This window comes from Scomber japonicus, chromosome 2 (assembly GCF_027409825.1).
Source record: "Scomber japonicus isolate fScoJap1 chromosome 2, fScoJap1.pri, whole genome shotgun sequence".
NCBI lineage: Eukaryota > Metazoa > Chordata > Actinopteri > Scombriformes > Scombridae > Scomber > Scomber japonicus.
This window is the reverse complement of record NC_070579.1, coordinates 15,092,203-15,107,613: the sequence shown is the minus strand read 5'-3', so window position 1 is coordinate 15,107,613 and position 15,411 is coordinate 15,092,203. Positions and strand designations below refer to the sequence as shown.

General features: G+C 41.7%; 1 protein-coding gene across 3 annotated transcripts in view; it reads right to left on the bottom strand.

Annotated features, from left to right (window-relative positions):
- Window positions 1–15,411, bottom strand: part of fbxw7 (F-box and WD repeat domain containing 7) — a 93,172-nt gene that overhangs the window by 2,697 nt on the left and 75,064 nt on the right. For all 3 annotated transcript variants that reach the window (XM_053330835.1, XM_053330843.1, XM_053330850.1), the window contains 7 exons: window positions 14,844–14,978; window positions 12,996–13,119; window positions 12,692–12,828; window positions 11,923–12,036; window positions 5,314–5,495; window positions 3,663–3,888; window positions 1,603–1,813 (listed from right to left, as the gene is read on the bottom strand). In XM_053330835.1, coding sequence (XP_053186810.1) covers window positions 1,603–1,813; window positions 3,663–3,888; window positions 5,314–5,495; window positions 11,923–12,036; window positions 12,692–12,828; window positions 12,996–13,119; window positions 14,844–14,978 — 1,129 coding nt within the window. The remainder of the gene's footprint in view (window positions 1–1,602; window positions 1,814–3,662; window positions 3,889–5,313; window positions 5,496–11,922; window positions 12,037–12,691; window positions 12,829–12,995; window positions 13,120–14,843; window positions 14,979–15,411) is intronic.

The window sequence follows — 15,411 nt, the reverse complement described above, 5'->3', positions numbered from 1 at the left end:
CTTTTTTGTTATCGGTCTAATTAACTAATAGTTCAGATTAATAAAGTGGGTAAACAAGTGGTGTAAATGAAAGAGAGAGTGGTGGCGTAGAGGCAACAGCTACAACAAACAAAACCCTCCTCAAGCCTGTGACACGAGAGGAAGCTGAGCTCTTTTCTTCCTGAAGCTGTTTTGACAGTCTAGTCGGGTCTTCCTGCTGTCGGCTGGCTTTACAGCGGGGCTGCAGTGAGATGCCAGGGCCCGGGCCTGTCACTGTCATGGAGGCTATAAGCAGCTCAGCTACACCTACAACTGGTGTGTTTGTGTGCTGGCAGCTGGCAGGAGGCCACACTCGGAGCGAAGATGGCGACTGTTACTGCCTTCGTCGAGGTGACTTTATTTGTGACTGTATGTGTGCCGTGACTCAAGATTTCCCCTCACGGCTTGCAAATGATATCTTCATTAAATCAATTAGGGTGACATAAAAACACAAACAAGCACAGAATCAAGAGCTGCCAAATGAACTGCTTTGCTGCGGTTGCTATAGCAGTTTTTTTTTCTTCCCCTCATTCAGACACATTTAATTTTCTTTCCGCTTTCACAAATCCATTTGCAGAGAAAATTTGTTGAAACCTCAGCGTCGACAAGCTTTCCACATCTTTTTTTTTTTTCCATTTCTGATTCTGGTTAGTTCAAAGACTTCGTTATTTACCAGACTACACAATTCTGCTCCGCACCCACCCCCAACATTCCTGCCTCTTCATGCCATTACCACAACAAAGCAGCGTGCTCCATCATTACCTATCCTCCGAGGTCCTCAGCTGACAGTGACGGCCTTGTTGTCAGCCTATTGTCTTATCAAAGCACGCTAATGAATAGTGGATATTGTCCGCTGACCTAATTATATGACCTACAAAGTTCCCCGGCCCTTGTCTCTTCACTGTAGTCACCCCCTCTTCACAGAATAGACAAACATCCTCCCCTGGGGTCTTATCCCTTTCTCTCTTTCTCTCTCTCTCGCTCTCTCTCTTAAAGGCTCTCACTGGGGCATCCTTTTGTTTGGTGTGTGTGTGTATGTGTGTGTGTTCTGTGTTTGTAGGACCAGCATATGCGGTTGTAGTTTGCTAATGAGGGCATTTAGGGGTGGGGCGCTGGTGTTATTCAGCAAAGGATTTCCAACTTCCTGTGAGGCAACCGGTGCTGCTAATGGAGTTCGAACAATTCAAACAGACACAAAGGAAATGAGACAGTAATCTCTATCAGCAGGCCTACAAGGTGTCTGCTACGTACTCACACACACAGACACACGCACACACACACACACACAGGTCATTAAGTTCGGGTTTTTAATTGGACTGTTGGTACCGAGCAAAGTCCCATCTCGTGTGCCTTTTGTTGTTGATCAAAGCTGGTGTTGCTATGTTTCTACGCGTACAGCTACATATTTAATGTACTATACTATATTTTTTTCAGTTTCATGTACAGCTGGATGGTTCTGCACCAGCTGAATGCAAATAAACTCAAACTACTACACTGTGACTTGTTATTTTCAACCCTAATCCAACTGAATCCTGTAAAGACCAGATGTTGCACACAGCTGATGTCACATCCTGTCAGACTCACCTTGCAGTGTTTGCAGGCACTGGCCCGTCTTGATGTCCCAGATCTTGACAGTGGAGTCTGCGTTGCCTGAGACCAGGATGTTGTCTTTGAGCTCCATGCCGCTGGTGAGGGACTGATGCCCTGTTAGCGTGTGGATGCAGTTGCCCGTCTCCACGTCCCAGACCCTTATAGACGTGTCCAATGAGCCGCTCACTACGTGGATCCCATCAAACTGAAGAAAGAGAGGATCAAGAGTTTAGGTTTAGTCCATGGGAACATTTTTAACTGTGATAACATTCAGTTTCAGATCAAAGGAGGGTTGATGAAATATACTGTATATTAAAGTGGCTGAGCAAAGAACAACAACTGTCACCTTAACTTGTTCAGATGACAGCATTAAACATCTATGCAGCAGTGTTAATGTCAAAAACTATGACTATAAAATATGTTCATCAACAACCTTTTTTCCATGACTTCCATCATTAAATACTCACTGCCTATATCAACATGCAGTATTGTTGACGAAAGAGATTGAAGAGAGTTTCAGAAAATAAAAACTTCAGCAAAATCTCTGTTTATTTTTGTTTTTTTCTAAATTACAATCCTAACAGCTTTTTCATCAGATGCTATCAGGACTGAACCAGCACAATGAGCATAGTGAGGAGTACATCATTTTTTTTACAGTATTACTAAAAGCAACAACAGTGCTTGGCTGAAAGAAAAAATCTGATATTTGGACCCATTTTTTGTTACAATGAGGCTGAGAAGAAAAGAAATGCAATGTGGCCATAAAATAGCTGGTAGGAAAACCACAAACTTGAAGCTCACCACAAAGAAAGTGAGATATGTCAACATCTTGGTGGTAACTAAAATAAAAAATGGTTGGTTTGGGCTAGACTAGATTGACTAAAATGTTCAATGTACTCTGATGGCTAAAAAATGTCAGTCTTTATTAACTAAGATAAGGCTAAAGTGCCCAGATTTTCAGTCAACTAAAAGATGACTTAAAAAAACAAGATGATGTTGACTAAATATGATTAAAATTCAAATAAAAACAAGGATATCTGACACTGGTCTAAGAAAAAAAAACAGCCGACAGTATTAAAAACTACCACAGAGCGTATTTTGTTTCTATTACCAAACTTAAGATTAAGCTCATTGAAATGAATGAATTTTATTGATCCGTGAAAGCTTTTCTTTCTGCTCCCTCGTCTAATAGTAGAGCACCAACACCTTAAAAGCCTAACGATGCAGCGGGGTACAAAAAACAATCTATCAGTGCAGCAAACAGCCTCCTCTCTGAGGGTGATGGCACCAGCCAAAGTGCACTGTCATCACACTGAGTGGGTGAGAGGGCGTCTTAGAGGACACACAGGAGTTCATGTTTTCACACAGCGAACAAAAAAAACCCCACGCACGCATATCTGGGAAGGTTCATTAAAAAAAAAAAAAGGACAGTAAAACAAGAACACTTTAGAAAAATATTAGTGCATTCAGATTAACTTTGAAGTCTTTGATGCTTTTTGTGTGTGACATTGACAGGGGACTGTTTGAGCCTAAGGAGGTTTCAAGTCAAAAGGATAAAGTTTCTGAACACATTTTGACAGTGATCTGAGTTGAGAAACTTAATTGTTTACATAACACCGTTTATGTAAGTGTAATGCTACAATATGCACTACAGATCCACTGTATTAACAGAAATATTGCTATTTTTAATCTCATAAATGTGACCATTCTGAAAATGGGTCAAACTTTGCAATTGTCACCTCCGCTGTACAGATTTGGAAAACATGACACCAACAATACACGATGTTATCAGAGTGAGCCTCCTAAAGCTTTCAGAATAAACATCAGCTTTACATAAATCATTCCAAAAGCTGAGTCTTACTGGAGGTAAAGACACAGTAATCCCCTGCTTTGGCTATTGTAGCTACATGCATCAAGAATCTACTTTGAGGGCAACTTGCCAACTAGCCAAATAAGACCAAAAAATACTGGAATTTCCCTTTAAATTAAATCTTGTAGGAACCTGCTGGTGTTCCTTACTAAACGCAGGATAATGTGTGTCTGACGCAGCTCACCTGTAACGAGTAAACTCTGTTGGTGTGGCCCTGCAGCGTGTGGAGGCAGGTCTCCGTCTCGGGGTCCCACACTTTGACCATGAAGTCGTAGGCACCGCTGACCACCCGCCGCCCGTCGTACTGGACGCAGCGCACGGCCGCCACGTGGCCCATGAGGACGTGTAAACACTGACCCGTCTCAATGTCCCAGACACGCAGCGTGGCGTCGCGAGAACCACTGACCACCCTGAGAGAGGATCAGACACACAGAAAGACAGCAAGTCAGGTATTTATAGAACAACATCAAGTTTTAAGAGGCAGTCAGAGCTGGATGTGTGCGATACAAAGTGTTTTTGAGTCTTTATGGTGAGCGGCACTTTCCCACAGGAGCATCTCCCTCAAGTTATCCCCACTCAGAGATTATATTCAACAGTCTGCACAACACTTCATTCATCCTGTGGCAGCTGCACTGACAGAATAACGAGGCAGGTATGAACGTTTCCTTTCTGCTCCTCTGACAACGTGTAACCTACAGTGTCAAACTCATGTTCATACTTGAATGTACACAAACACCTCTTTAACTACGCTTTCGGCCCCCCGAGCGGTGTCTCCTCCCAAAATGGAAAAGAAAAGAGACATTATGGGTTATGTAAAGGAAACTCCCTTTAGGGAAGAATGCTTACTCAAGATTTTTTTTAAAGCATTATTACTGTAACAAGTTTTAACCAAGGATATTCTGTAAAGTTTAAACACACTGAATAAAAAGGTCACTGACTGACATTACCTACTGAATTTCCACCAGACACTTCAATAAAGACTGGGATAGACATTCTTTAAAATTATAAAGTTATCTCTTTCAGAGGGTATTCAGTAAAAAAAACAAGCTGAAGTTATACACAGTACATACTCTTTATTTATAAAATGCCTCACGGCGCTGCAGAGATGGAAATCGCCAACATGTTATTCACGCCTGCCTGCAGCTCAGTGTTTCCGCTGAGTGAGTAATCAAATGCTACACAAAACCTTGGTGGGCCCTAAGGCGAAAAGAGCACTTTGAGTCTCCGGTGTGTAATACTGAGTGAATGAGTGAGCAGCAGTTCACTTAAGACGGCTCACAGGCTCTGTTTAATCACTATGAGATCATGTGCTCATTTCAACAGAGATACTGTCCTCTTACAGTGCTGCACTGATGCTCTTTTTGCTTGGTAGGATCACTGTTAAGTCGGCTGTTGTGAGTCTAATAAAAACAGAGTATGTGGAACGCTAAAGGAATAGTTCAACATTTTAGCTTTGTGCTTATTTGCTTTCTATTTTAAATGAGAAGACTGTTATTGCATTTCAGATTTTGTACAATTTAAACAAATCAGATATATGTGTTATTTGCTGACTTTTAGAGTTGTTGGTAGACTGATTTCATAGAGTCTGACTTGCTGTTTCCAATCAGCTCAGCAGAAGGTCAGAATATTTGGTATTTTGCTTGAAAAATGACTTAAATGATTAATCTTTCATCGTTATGGTAGCTGACTAATTTGCTGTCAATCCACTAATTATTTCAGCTCTAGATTTATTGACTTCTTAAACATCGTGTCAGAATCACTGCTGGGCAACAAACACTCAATGCAGTCTTCCAACAGGCTAAATAATAAGGTTCAGTGATGTGATTGCTCCATACCTTTTCTCATGTAGGTGCATGCAGCGCACTGTTGAGGTATGCCCATAGAGGGTGTGGATACATTCTCCTGTCTCTGCGTTCCAGACCTTGAGTGTGCGATCAGTGGAGCCGCTGATAATTATGTTGTCCCGCATCTGGGATGACCATACGCCGCCTGTGTGGCCCACCAACGTCCGCAGACACTGCAAAGACCATAAAAGAAGAAGAAGAGTCTTGATCAGTAACATTCTTCACCGCTACAGCAGGTTTTGGACAATGTGGGAAAAAAAGTGTTTCAAAGACGTTCAGGGTGATTTCATTCATACATATCCAAATTGAGTTTAAGAACTCGCATATAAAATTTACATTTGGGATTTTTTTTTTGCCTAAATGACCTAGTGCCTTCAGAGGAAAAAAAAAGACAAATGAAATTTCTTTGACCTTTCAGAGGAAAGTTTAACTCAGTCATTCCAAACCTGCTGGTGTACTGGGACAAAATCTTTCTCTGAGCTCTCTCCAGACTTTTATAATTGCTTTTACTTATCTGTTGGAAAAGACGACCATTCATTCTCTTTGCAGAAAGGGTTGACAACTGTCCTCAATAAAGAACGGTGGCCATTCGTCCTCATTAGGAATGGTAGATTAGCTATTGATTACAGCAGTTATGGAAATCTTTCTGATCAATTGAATTTGCGTCTCCACAGTTTGTCTCATTTGTCCCCTCGATTTAATTATCCCAAATGCATTAAATTCGAGTTCTCTGGGGAGGAGAGACGAGCCGACTGTGGAAGTGGTTATGTCAGGTTCAGAGTGGAGCGTGTCGCTGAAGTGTACAACATGTGACCTCCTGACTGCAGCTGATAAGCCGCTAAGGAGTAAATGGCGGTGCAGGGCAAGAGGTTTTATTGCAGTGAGTGAAAGAGGAAGATGACGCTGCAGACTGCCTTCCTCCTCTCTGTCCTGTGATAAAGAGACCCATTTCATTAAGTGGGGGCCAATGTGGCAAGACCTTACAATCAACCTCAATAGTGTTAAAAGTCTCTCTTGTTTTTATACAGAGGTGAACAGACGGATACAGCAGCTTTGACTTCTGTTAATTATACATTAAGAAAACGTCACAAACATGCTTAATTTGTGGAATATCATCAGGATAATTCAAGATATTCTGACTCCACATTATATGATAAATACTCGTTACTAAACTACAGGCCTGCAGTTTCTTTGTATTCATCCTCTTAAGGATGCAACATTTTTCTAGTGAATCGAAGCCAGCGGTTGACATTCCAAGAACAAGAATCGCTGTGTGTGATTAGAGCCTACTCAAACACTGCGTGGGAAGAGAGAATATCTGAAATGAAGGGCTTAGGCTTCTTTATCTGCCTGTGAAACAAATGTAAAATAACAACAGGCGTAAAATAACAGTCCCTGAGAGTGAGAGGAGATTAGCATTCTTTAATGAACCTGTGAAGGACCTTTTTTGAACACGATGGTTTAATACAATGATTTACATTTGCTTTATATTTCCGTTTTAATTAAAATCAAAAAAAAGGGGGGAGTATCCAGTATAGCAGCCACAGAGCTCTTATGTCACTGTAATTTCACATCAAAGATTATATTGCAGTAGATTTCCCTCTGTATAAGAAAAGGCTACCTCTCTTGACATTAGCAGGATATATTAGAAAATAAGGGTCAACTGAGTAAAGGTGGCTGAATCTAAAGCTTTTCAAAAATTAAACAACTTCAAGTCAAACCACCAGATTATTTTAGACTCACTGCATGAAGCAGCCTACAGTTCTTTATTCGGTTATTTTTTATGGTTTTGCTATTTTTTTGCTTTACTTTAAGTGCACAACATGCTTTTTTGTGATGTTCTGGCATTAATATACTTTTTATGATGTTGGATGCAAATGTTAAACATAGTCAAAGTTCTAAAACTCTAAAACAAGTCAAAGGCCCGGCTTCAGTCTGCTCTGAACTTCCTCTCTGCTTTCCCCTCAAACTGATGTCAGATTGTTTGCACATGCCCACAAACAGCTGTCCGTTCTGTTGCTTTTGTTCCACAGATTGTTCACATTGTCTGCCCGCATATTTTGAATCGGACTCGGGCTCCATTTTCGAGTGAAGAACACGAAAAAGTCATGTAGCTTTTACTGAGGGGCAGCTTCCAAAAGCTAAACAATCACAACAGCTGTGAATCAGATAAATAAAACCATATTTTCTGATTGTTTCATGGTAATTCTGCACAATCCTGCTGGAATTGATGATTTTTTGTGTGAATGTAGAGTTTCATCCTGTCTGCTGTGACTTCTCTGTTCTGTGTGTGTGTAGCTCTGCTCTGCCCTCAGTCAAGCAGACACACAGACCTGTAGCTCTTTATAAATCCATGACACAGAGACAGAGAGCAGAGCGAAGCAGAGGACATAGATATAGACAGCGATGTAACCTCGAGTCTTGACCTCACACCCTGCGTGCTGTTATTGAGTGGCGGCTACACAACCACTGCCCAAAGGTTGATGCCCAAAAGCAAAATAACAGGGGGAAAAAAATGCAGCCAGAGTGCAGGGTCTCTGCAGACAAATACACCGCCATACACTTCTTGTGGGTCATAAGTGAAGATTGAGAGGGATTTTCTTTTTTAGGAAATTCCTGACTAGTATAGCTATTAAGATACAGGAGCTACAACAGGTTGTTTCAGACAGAGCTGGACTGTAAAGCTGAATAAGAAGCCAGTATAAACTAAATAGTATAATATTGAATTGTAAATAATACAAAGATATTCCAGTAGAGGCCCAGAATATGAGTATAGACCTGATAACATGCATGATACATCACCTTTAAACATTTAACAATAAAGACAGACAGGAAAGACAGATTTCAGATATCACTGAATGTTATAAGAACTTGTATGTGTTTCTCCCTTACTGACAGGCGTCTATTTAGCTCACCTCAAATGTAGGTGCAACTATTTCTACAAAGTAATATCATCAACAATGTGATATGTGCCACATAAATGATGAGACACCCTCAAAATTTGAACATTAGGACAGTTTTCCTGTTTGGCTTTGTTCGGAACAGTGCTGTACTGTACTGTGTGATAATGTACTCTGAGGTTCTGATATACAAAGTAATGATCTTGGCAAAGGTAAAATTTTCGCTGCTGCCTCTTCCTTTATTTTCTGTTTTCTTTTGCCAACTGAGCCACCACAATGCCTGATATGAAAGTGCTTCTCTTGGCATGAGTTTCCCTGCAACCGCAAACACTGACCACAGCGTGTTAAATACAAAAACGCTGGTGGAATAAAGACTGAGATTAATCTGCTGCGGAGAACATTTTTACATGATGGGATAAGAATGAGGATGGCAACATGTTCGTCCCTTCCTTCTGCTGCTGATTTCATGACATGAGTATACATTTTCCTATTATCCACGCATGCAGCTAAAGCATCTGGCAGAGGGCACCTCTCTCCGCATATGACGGCAGTCCACAGTTCTGCCATCTTAGATCTGCCTGACAGCTGAGACTGCTGCTGACAGGCGCCGCCAAGGACACGCGCTGCTCTGTTAAGCACCAGACATCCACCTTTGAAGCAATGAGTTGTGTGCCGCCTGTTGGTGCGCCTGGACAGAAGACTGACATCTTTCACTCAAGCTAGAGGACATATACAAAGACAAAGGTCCGTCAGATAGAGACAGAGCCCTCAGGTGTTGACCGAGCTGCGACTTCATCAGCAGGAAATTCCTCCAGTCTGCAAATCTCTGCTGCACACGCGAGCTTCACCAGATGCTCTTGTGTCACTTTAATTTCAAACTATCCTGTTTGTCCGATCTTTGATACAATGTTTTCACCACAATCGAATCCCCATCCTCTTACCTGATTACTATGCAGCAATCAACCAGCCCAGTTCTTTCAGAGGTGAAGGTGTGGAAAGCATTTACATATAATGTGCTCATCTAACACTTCCCTGATTGCCTCACAGCAAGAGTTCACTTCACTTTTCTAGCCCAAAGTTTCAATAATGTTTTTGATGTATTTGATGAATATTTAATTTTCAAAATTAAGCCATGTAACCTAAAAAAAATCCAGAGACTGGGGGCTGTAAGGATGCGTCCCAAGCAAAAAAAGTCAGAAATTCATGATTCACAAAAAAATCTTGGGACAAAAAAAGAAAAAAGACATTGGGCAAATTAATTTATGATAGAAACATCTGTTTATAATCTTATTAGCATATCTGCTGCAGCATTTAGAGATGCGTTGGGGATTCTGTGGGTGGAGAGTAACACAAGTACATTTTGAAGCTGCAAAGTGATGTAACACCACTCGATTCACTCCACACTGTCCCATCACAGGGGAAATCCTTATGACAGCTCTGAACTGTGGAGGCTGAACAGACGGTTTCTGAGAAAGGAGGGCACAAGTGAAGTGTTAATGCTGCCCTACCTCCGGCACAATTTGTCTATGGTGGCGATTTCTTTTTCCATCCTATCAATTTAAATCCTCCACAGGTTGCTGGAGCTGCATTTCAAATCTCTCCTCTGAAGTAAAAAATCACAGAAAGTAACCGCTGATCTCTAAGAGCACCAGCCTATTTACCCTTCTAATCTATAATCGTCCAACCAAACTCATTACTGATTTGCACGGCTGCTTTGTTTGATGAATGAAAAGCGACCCAAAATCAAAGTATACCGTCATTTCAAAGCGCATGGGCGACGGAACAAAGAAGAGTCAAACACATCTTCTGTCTAATGACATCAGACTTCAAAAGACTGATCATCTCATCTACGCTAATCATTGCGCTGCTTTGTCTTATTGATCCAATTGTGAGTCAGACCCAAGTTCTGATGTTAGCGGCTGGCCTGTGGAAGAGTAACCTGCGTTTTCGCTTAAGTTGGGGATTTATGTGAGAGGTGAAAGACACACCAAGATCAAACGAGTCACTTTTATAAAGAAGGTTATGGAGTCGATATTTGACTACCGTCTTGGATATTTGCAATATAAAGAAGAAGAGGAATGGATATTGGCATGACTTTCACCACATCCGTGTAACACCTAGAGATCGCTGATAGCCACTTTACAAAGTCTGTGTCTGATGGGTGACGAGCACGCAGCGAAGAAAAACATTGCAATCAAGTCCTCAAACACTCTGGCAAAGGCTATAAAGAATGTTGACAGTGGAGAGGAAAAATAAATGCAGGTACTGGTAATCCTATTGTATTTTTCCTCCACGGTTTTACTGGCATCGACAGCTACTTCACCCGAAATGGTCGACTAGGCTTAATTGGCCATTCCTCTCTAGCGAGGGATTCTCTCTGGTGTCGAGAGCTAAGGAAGCAGAGAGATGAAATCCACATAGGGGATGTGTGCTCTGAATACATCACCCAAACAGAAACAGGATTTAGGCTCATCTCTTCCTCATGACTAATGTAAACAAACAATTCTAAAGCAGATTAGCGTTGTCGAATCCACGGACAACGTACTGTTTGTCTGTGACGTCGGTCTGAAAAGCTGGGTGGTTTCACAAAAGCAGTTGAGCCTGCTGGTGGTGTGACTCATCACAGATGTTCTGACTTTCACCATCAACATGAAGCCGCTGCAGGTGCAACTCGACAACATGTCATCCCGATATGAGTCTTTGGGTGCAGGAAAGCGAATTCGTGCTACATGCCTGTTGGGTGACCTTGGTGAGATCTGTTCAGATCAGCAAATGCTGTGACTGATGTGCGTGTAATCACCACTTGGCTGAATGCCAACTTTACTATCTTTTAGAGCAAGTCTTTGCAGCAATGAAAAAGTGAGCTCTCTGGTCACACAGAAAAAGAGAAACTTCTGCAGTGTAATCAAGCAGAATATCAATTTCTCTAAAAGCTTTGCTCTGAATGAGTTTTTATTTTTGTAAAAAGGATATAGTATCGAATGACTAGAAAGATTACAGCTACTCTGTGGTCCAACCTTATCTCATCTCTGCACAGTAAAACTGAGGAGAAATATGCAATAACTACAGATGATTATTAGTGAAAGCTCTACTGGAAATGGAGTCCAACACCATGTCATGAAAGCACAGTGACTTACAACAATCTGTGAACCTCTCTCCAATACCACAGTACAACCACTGCCTTTCTTTTTAATACACAGTGTAAAGCTGCAGCACAAGGCCTGTGTGGCTCGCTGGCTCCAGCTATGAATACTAACACTGCTTGAGGACATGTGCTGTGTAACAAGTCTGCAAAATGGCTAAAGGTAAGAGGAAAGAATAGACTGAGAACGGCAGGATGTTTTTATGCGACAGAAAGAATGATATTGATCACTAATCATCAAGTTAGCGACTGCAGTGCAGCTACAAACAGATGTTGGATAGGCAGCTTTTGTTAATATTTCCCTGTGTACTTTATTTTACAACATGTTTCCTATGAACACAGGGAGTCATTTTTACAACCATTAGGCTAGATGACTTTCTCCTTCACTTCCTAAATCAATAAGTCTTAAAAATTCATGGTTTATTACACTTAAAACTTGAACAGCATGTCGACAGTCCATTAAGATTTGACTAAACGACAGCATCAAGAATGCACAACAAAACAAGGCTGTTAAGGCTGGAGGAGAAAACAGGAAACCAAAAAGTAATAAACCTTTACCTTTCCTGTGATAGCCGACCAGACTTTAAGCGTGTTGTCGTCAGAGCCGCTGACGATGCGGTTGCCACAAAACTGGAGGCAGGTGATCACGTGGTCATCGTGACCTTTCAGCACCTTTGAGATGGGAAAGATAAAGGGAGATAAAATGAGATGGATGTGTGGGAAGAGGGGAAATAGAAGGGTTGATCTAGAATGACAAAGCAAAAAGCCAAGAACCGTGGCTGACAATGACAAGCCTCTGGTGCTTTGTACATCAAAGTGAAAAGGAGATAAGAGGAAAATGTCATCAAGTGCTGCAGGTGTACACAGCTCTTTAGGCAGAGCTGTATGCTCTGTGTGTGTGTGTATATAATCTCTACTGGCTAATACTGGGTCACAGGACTGCTAGCTCAGCAAACGGCAAATCACACTGCATATGCAAAGTAGTATGAAGAGCACAGTAACCAAATTTACATCAGTGGCGGCCCCAAATGACCTGTGGCTGTTTCAGAAGTGTACATGGTCCGTTAAAGATCTGCTCTAGCATGCAAGTCACGCTTCATGGGAAACTTCTGAACAGACAAAAGACAAATGGAGTCTTTAGATTAAAGGGGAATAAGAACATCCTGCACTCGATTATCGTTCCACATGAATACTGCAGAGCACGGATCTGACCTATCACTAACTTTCCATCAACTCCACACTTTAGACCCTTATTGAACCGTCTTTCTCTGACTCAAAGAGATCTATAAGATCAGTGAGGAGTTTGAAGTTAGGAGGAAAACGCTACCTTGGGTGATTTGAGGTCCCCTCTCCTCCAGTTAGTGTCTATTCTGTGCTGCCTGATGTAGGCACTCTTCCAGGGGCTGTGAGTGAAACCGGGCTTGACGATTTTTCTCTTCTTAAGGGGCAAAGGCTCATCGATGCCTGTTGGAAAAAAGATATTAGCTGATGTTCAGGCTGATGTTCTTATCTAAAAGTTTATTTTAAAACAGGTGAGACACAACTTGAAGCACAGCAGCAGCTCCAGACTGATCCCGCTGGGTAACTGCGTGTTTGTCCCTCTGCATCTGTTACAGAGACTTTAGACTCACCCTCTTCCCTGCATTTCTCCCTCCACAGCAGGTTGTCTTCTGCCAGGATGCGCCAGTAGCGACACGTCTGCGCTGCTTGGAGGAGGTCCTTCGGTTCCAGGAATGACAGCACATACAAAGCCAGCTGTTGAAAGACAAGGACGAAGAATGTGACAGTTGTAAATGGAAAAACAAGGCGCACTGATGACCCATTATCTGCTGCAGTGGGAGTGTAAGACACTACAAACACTTAATGAAAGAGGACTACATCTGAAATAACTGAATACCAAAAAAGGAACAGCAAAAAACAAAAAAACACACACAGACACTTGTCAAACAATTCTGTGCACATTATTAATGAAACAAATCTAACTGACAAGGCTCCACAATGGCGTCACCACAGAATCAAATCAACATTTCTTTTGAGAGCCTGACAAAAATAAAAAATAAAAAAGAGACAAAAGGAGCTTCCCACTGTAGATAATAATGCCAGGACTCCAGTTTGTTAAGCCAAAGCCTGCAAATAAAGACCCAAAACCTGGTATAATGAGCTGAAATCTGGACCCATGAGCGATGGAATAAAAACACTGCTGTGGCCAAGCGAGTGCTCTGCACCATCATGTAAAGGCTAAGGATTATGGGTTCAGTTTATCATCAGGTGAGGTTTAACCCGTTGCACCAATATTGTTCTGTGATTACATTACAATAATCTGAGAGGATAATGACTGACAGCATCAAAATGTGGTTTCATGAACATCAGGATGGAGTCAAACGGCAGATCTGAACATCCGTGATGTGGATTGCTACACAGTAAATTGTGAACTATTTTTCATTCTTCAACGATTTTGGGAACCTTGTCTCATATCTGATTTTGCACAGTCCAGGACTTCAGTGACAATAGTCGAAAAAGGAGCACCAAGGTCATAAGTTTACATTCATGAGGATTTAAATTTGATTTGACCCTGAAGGTTTTCAGGTGTTACAGGTAAGTTGAAGTTTATTTCGAGTCGCTTGCCCCAGACAAGACCCATCACAAACCCTGACATGCATCAATTACCTGAAAGCCTGTCTAAGCCAGCAGTCATTACCGGCCCTGAGGATTTTTCAAAAGTTTTATGAATGGACCAAGAGTCAGTGATTGCTTTTTAAGCCTGACACATAACCCTCTGCAGAATCTGCTCATAGTTTCAATTTCAACTGTATCTATAGTGCGGCCCCTGGGATTGTCCTGTTAAAATTACTTGACAGCCCCAAGCAATATATTTCCAGCAGCTCTGGCAGAAAGGAGAGATGAGTTTGTCAAAAGAAGTCGGAAGGAACGAGATATAAGAAACTGCACTCGGGAAAACAAAATGAAAGGAGGGGTCATGTCCCATTGAGAACACACACAATGCTGCTGTGTATGCAGCTTTGGAGCAAGTGATGCCAACACCTTGAAATCTTGCATGCCATTGCCTCACTCTCTACTCTGCCCCCCGCCTTCTCCCACGGTAATCCCAACACCTGCCTGACACAGACAAGGTGTTAAAAGTATTTGATCAACTACACCAGATGTGGTGGAATGAGTCAGTTTTGTAAGAATCCCTTGTGTGATCTTTTTTTATCTAGGTGGCACTTCAGATTGTTTGTATTGTCAGTTGTGATGTAGAGTAAAAAACAAGACATCCACTATAGCTGCTGTTTGTTACGAGGGATGTGAGGAAAGAGTGCGACAGGATTAGGGCTGGAGAGGAAGCCCTGTCTCTGTCAGGTATGTTCATTCAAGCTTAGTTTTTAACCACAAAAGGAGGAAGAAGAAGAAAAAGAAAGGAGGAGGAGGACGAGGAAGCTGTGAATAGTGAAACAGAGATGGAGGATTCAGGGACTCACCTCTTTGGGCAGCAGGGAAATAAAGTCGCGCTGAAACTGCGGCTCGATCACCTGCATCATATGCTTGACTTGTGTGGGCTCACAGCTGTCAATCAACTCATCCAGTGCCAGCAGCTTCTCCGGGCCAGTCCAGCTCTGAACAGACAGCACAGAGAACGTTATTTTAAAAAAAAAGGGGCAAAATTGACAAGTGGTAGCGTCAAACATAGCTAGCTTATCATTTGTGTTTTTATAGTTTATCTTACTCACAACTGTTCTTTTATTTCATCTTGTATCTTAAGCTTGTACACTTTGGTCAACGCTATTTAAATAAACTTGATAGTTAGTACAAAGTGGCAGAAGGTGTCAATGGACAAAGAGGTGTTGCACGTTATATATTAGCTCCGTGGGTTGACAGCTATGCAATATACTGATATCATAAATGTTAAATAGCTCAACACTGACTTCCTTGAACTTTTGGATCATTAGATATTCATCTTACTGGCAAGATTCACACCATCACTTCATTTTTCATTTCAAACTAAGGCTGCAACTACAAATTATGTTGATTATCAATTGCATATTTTCT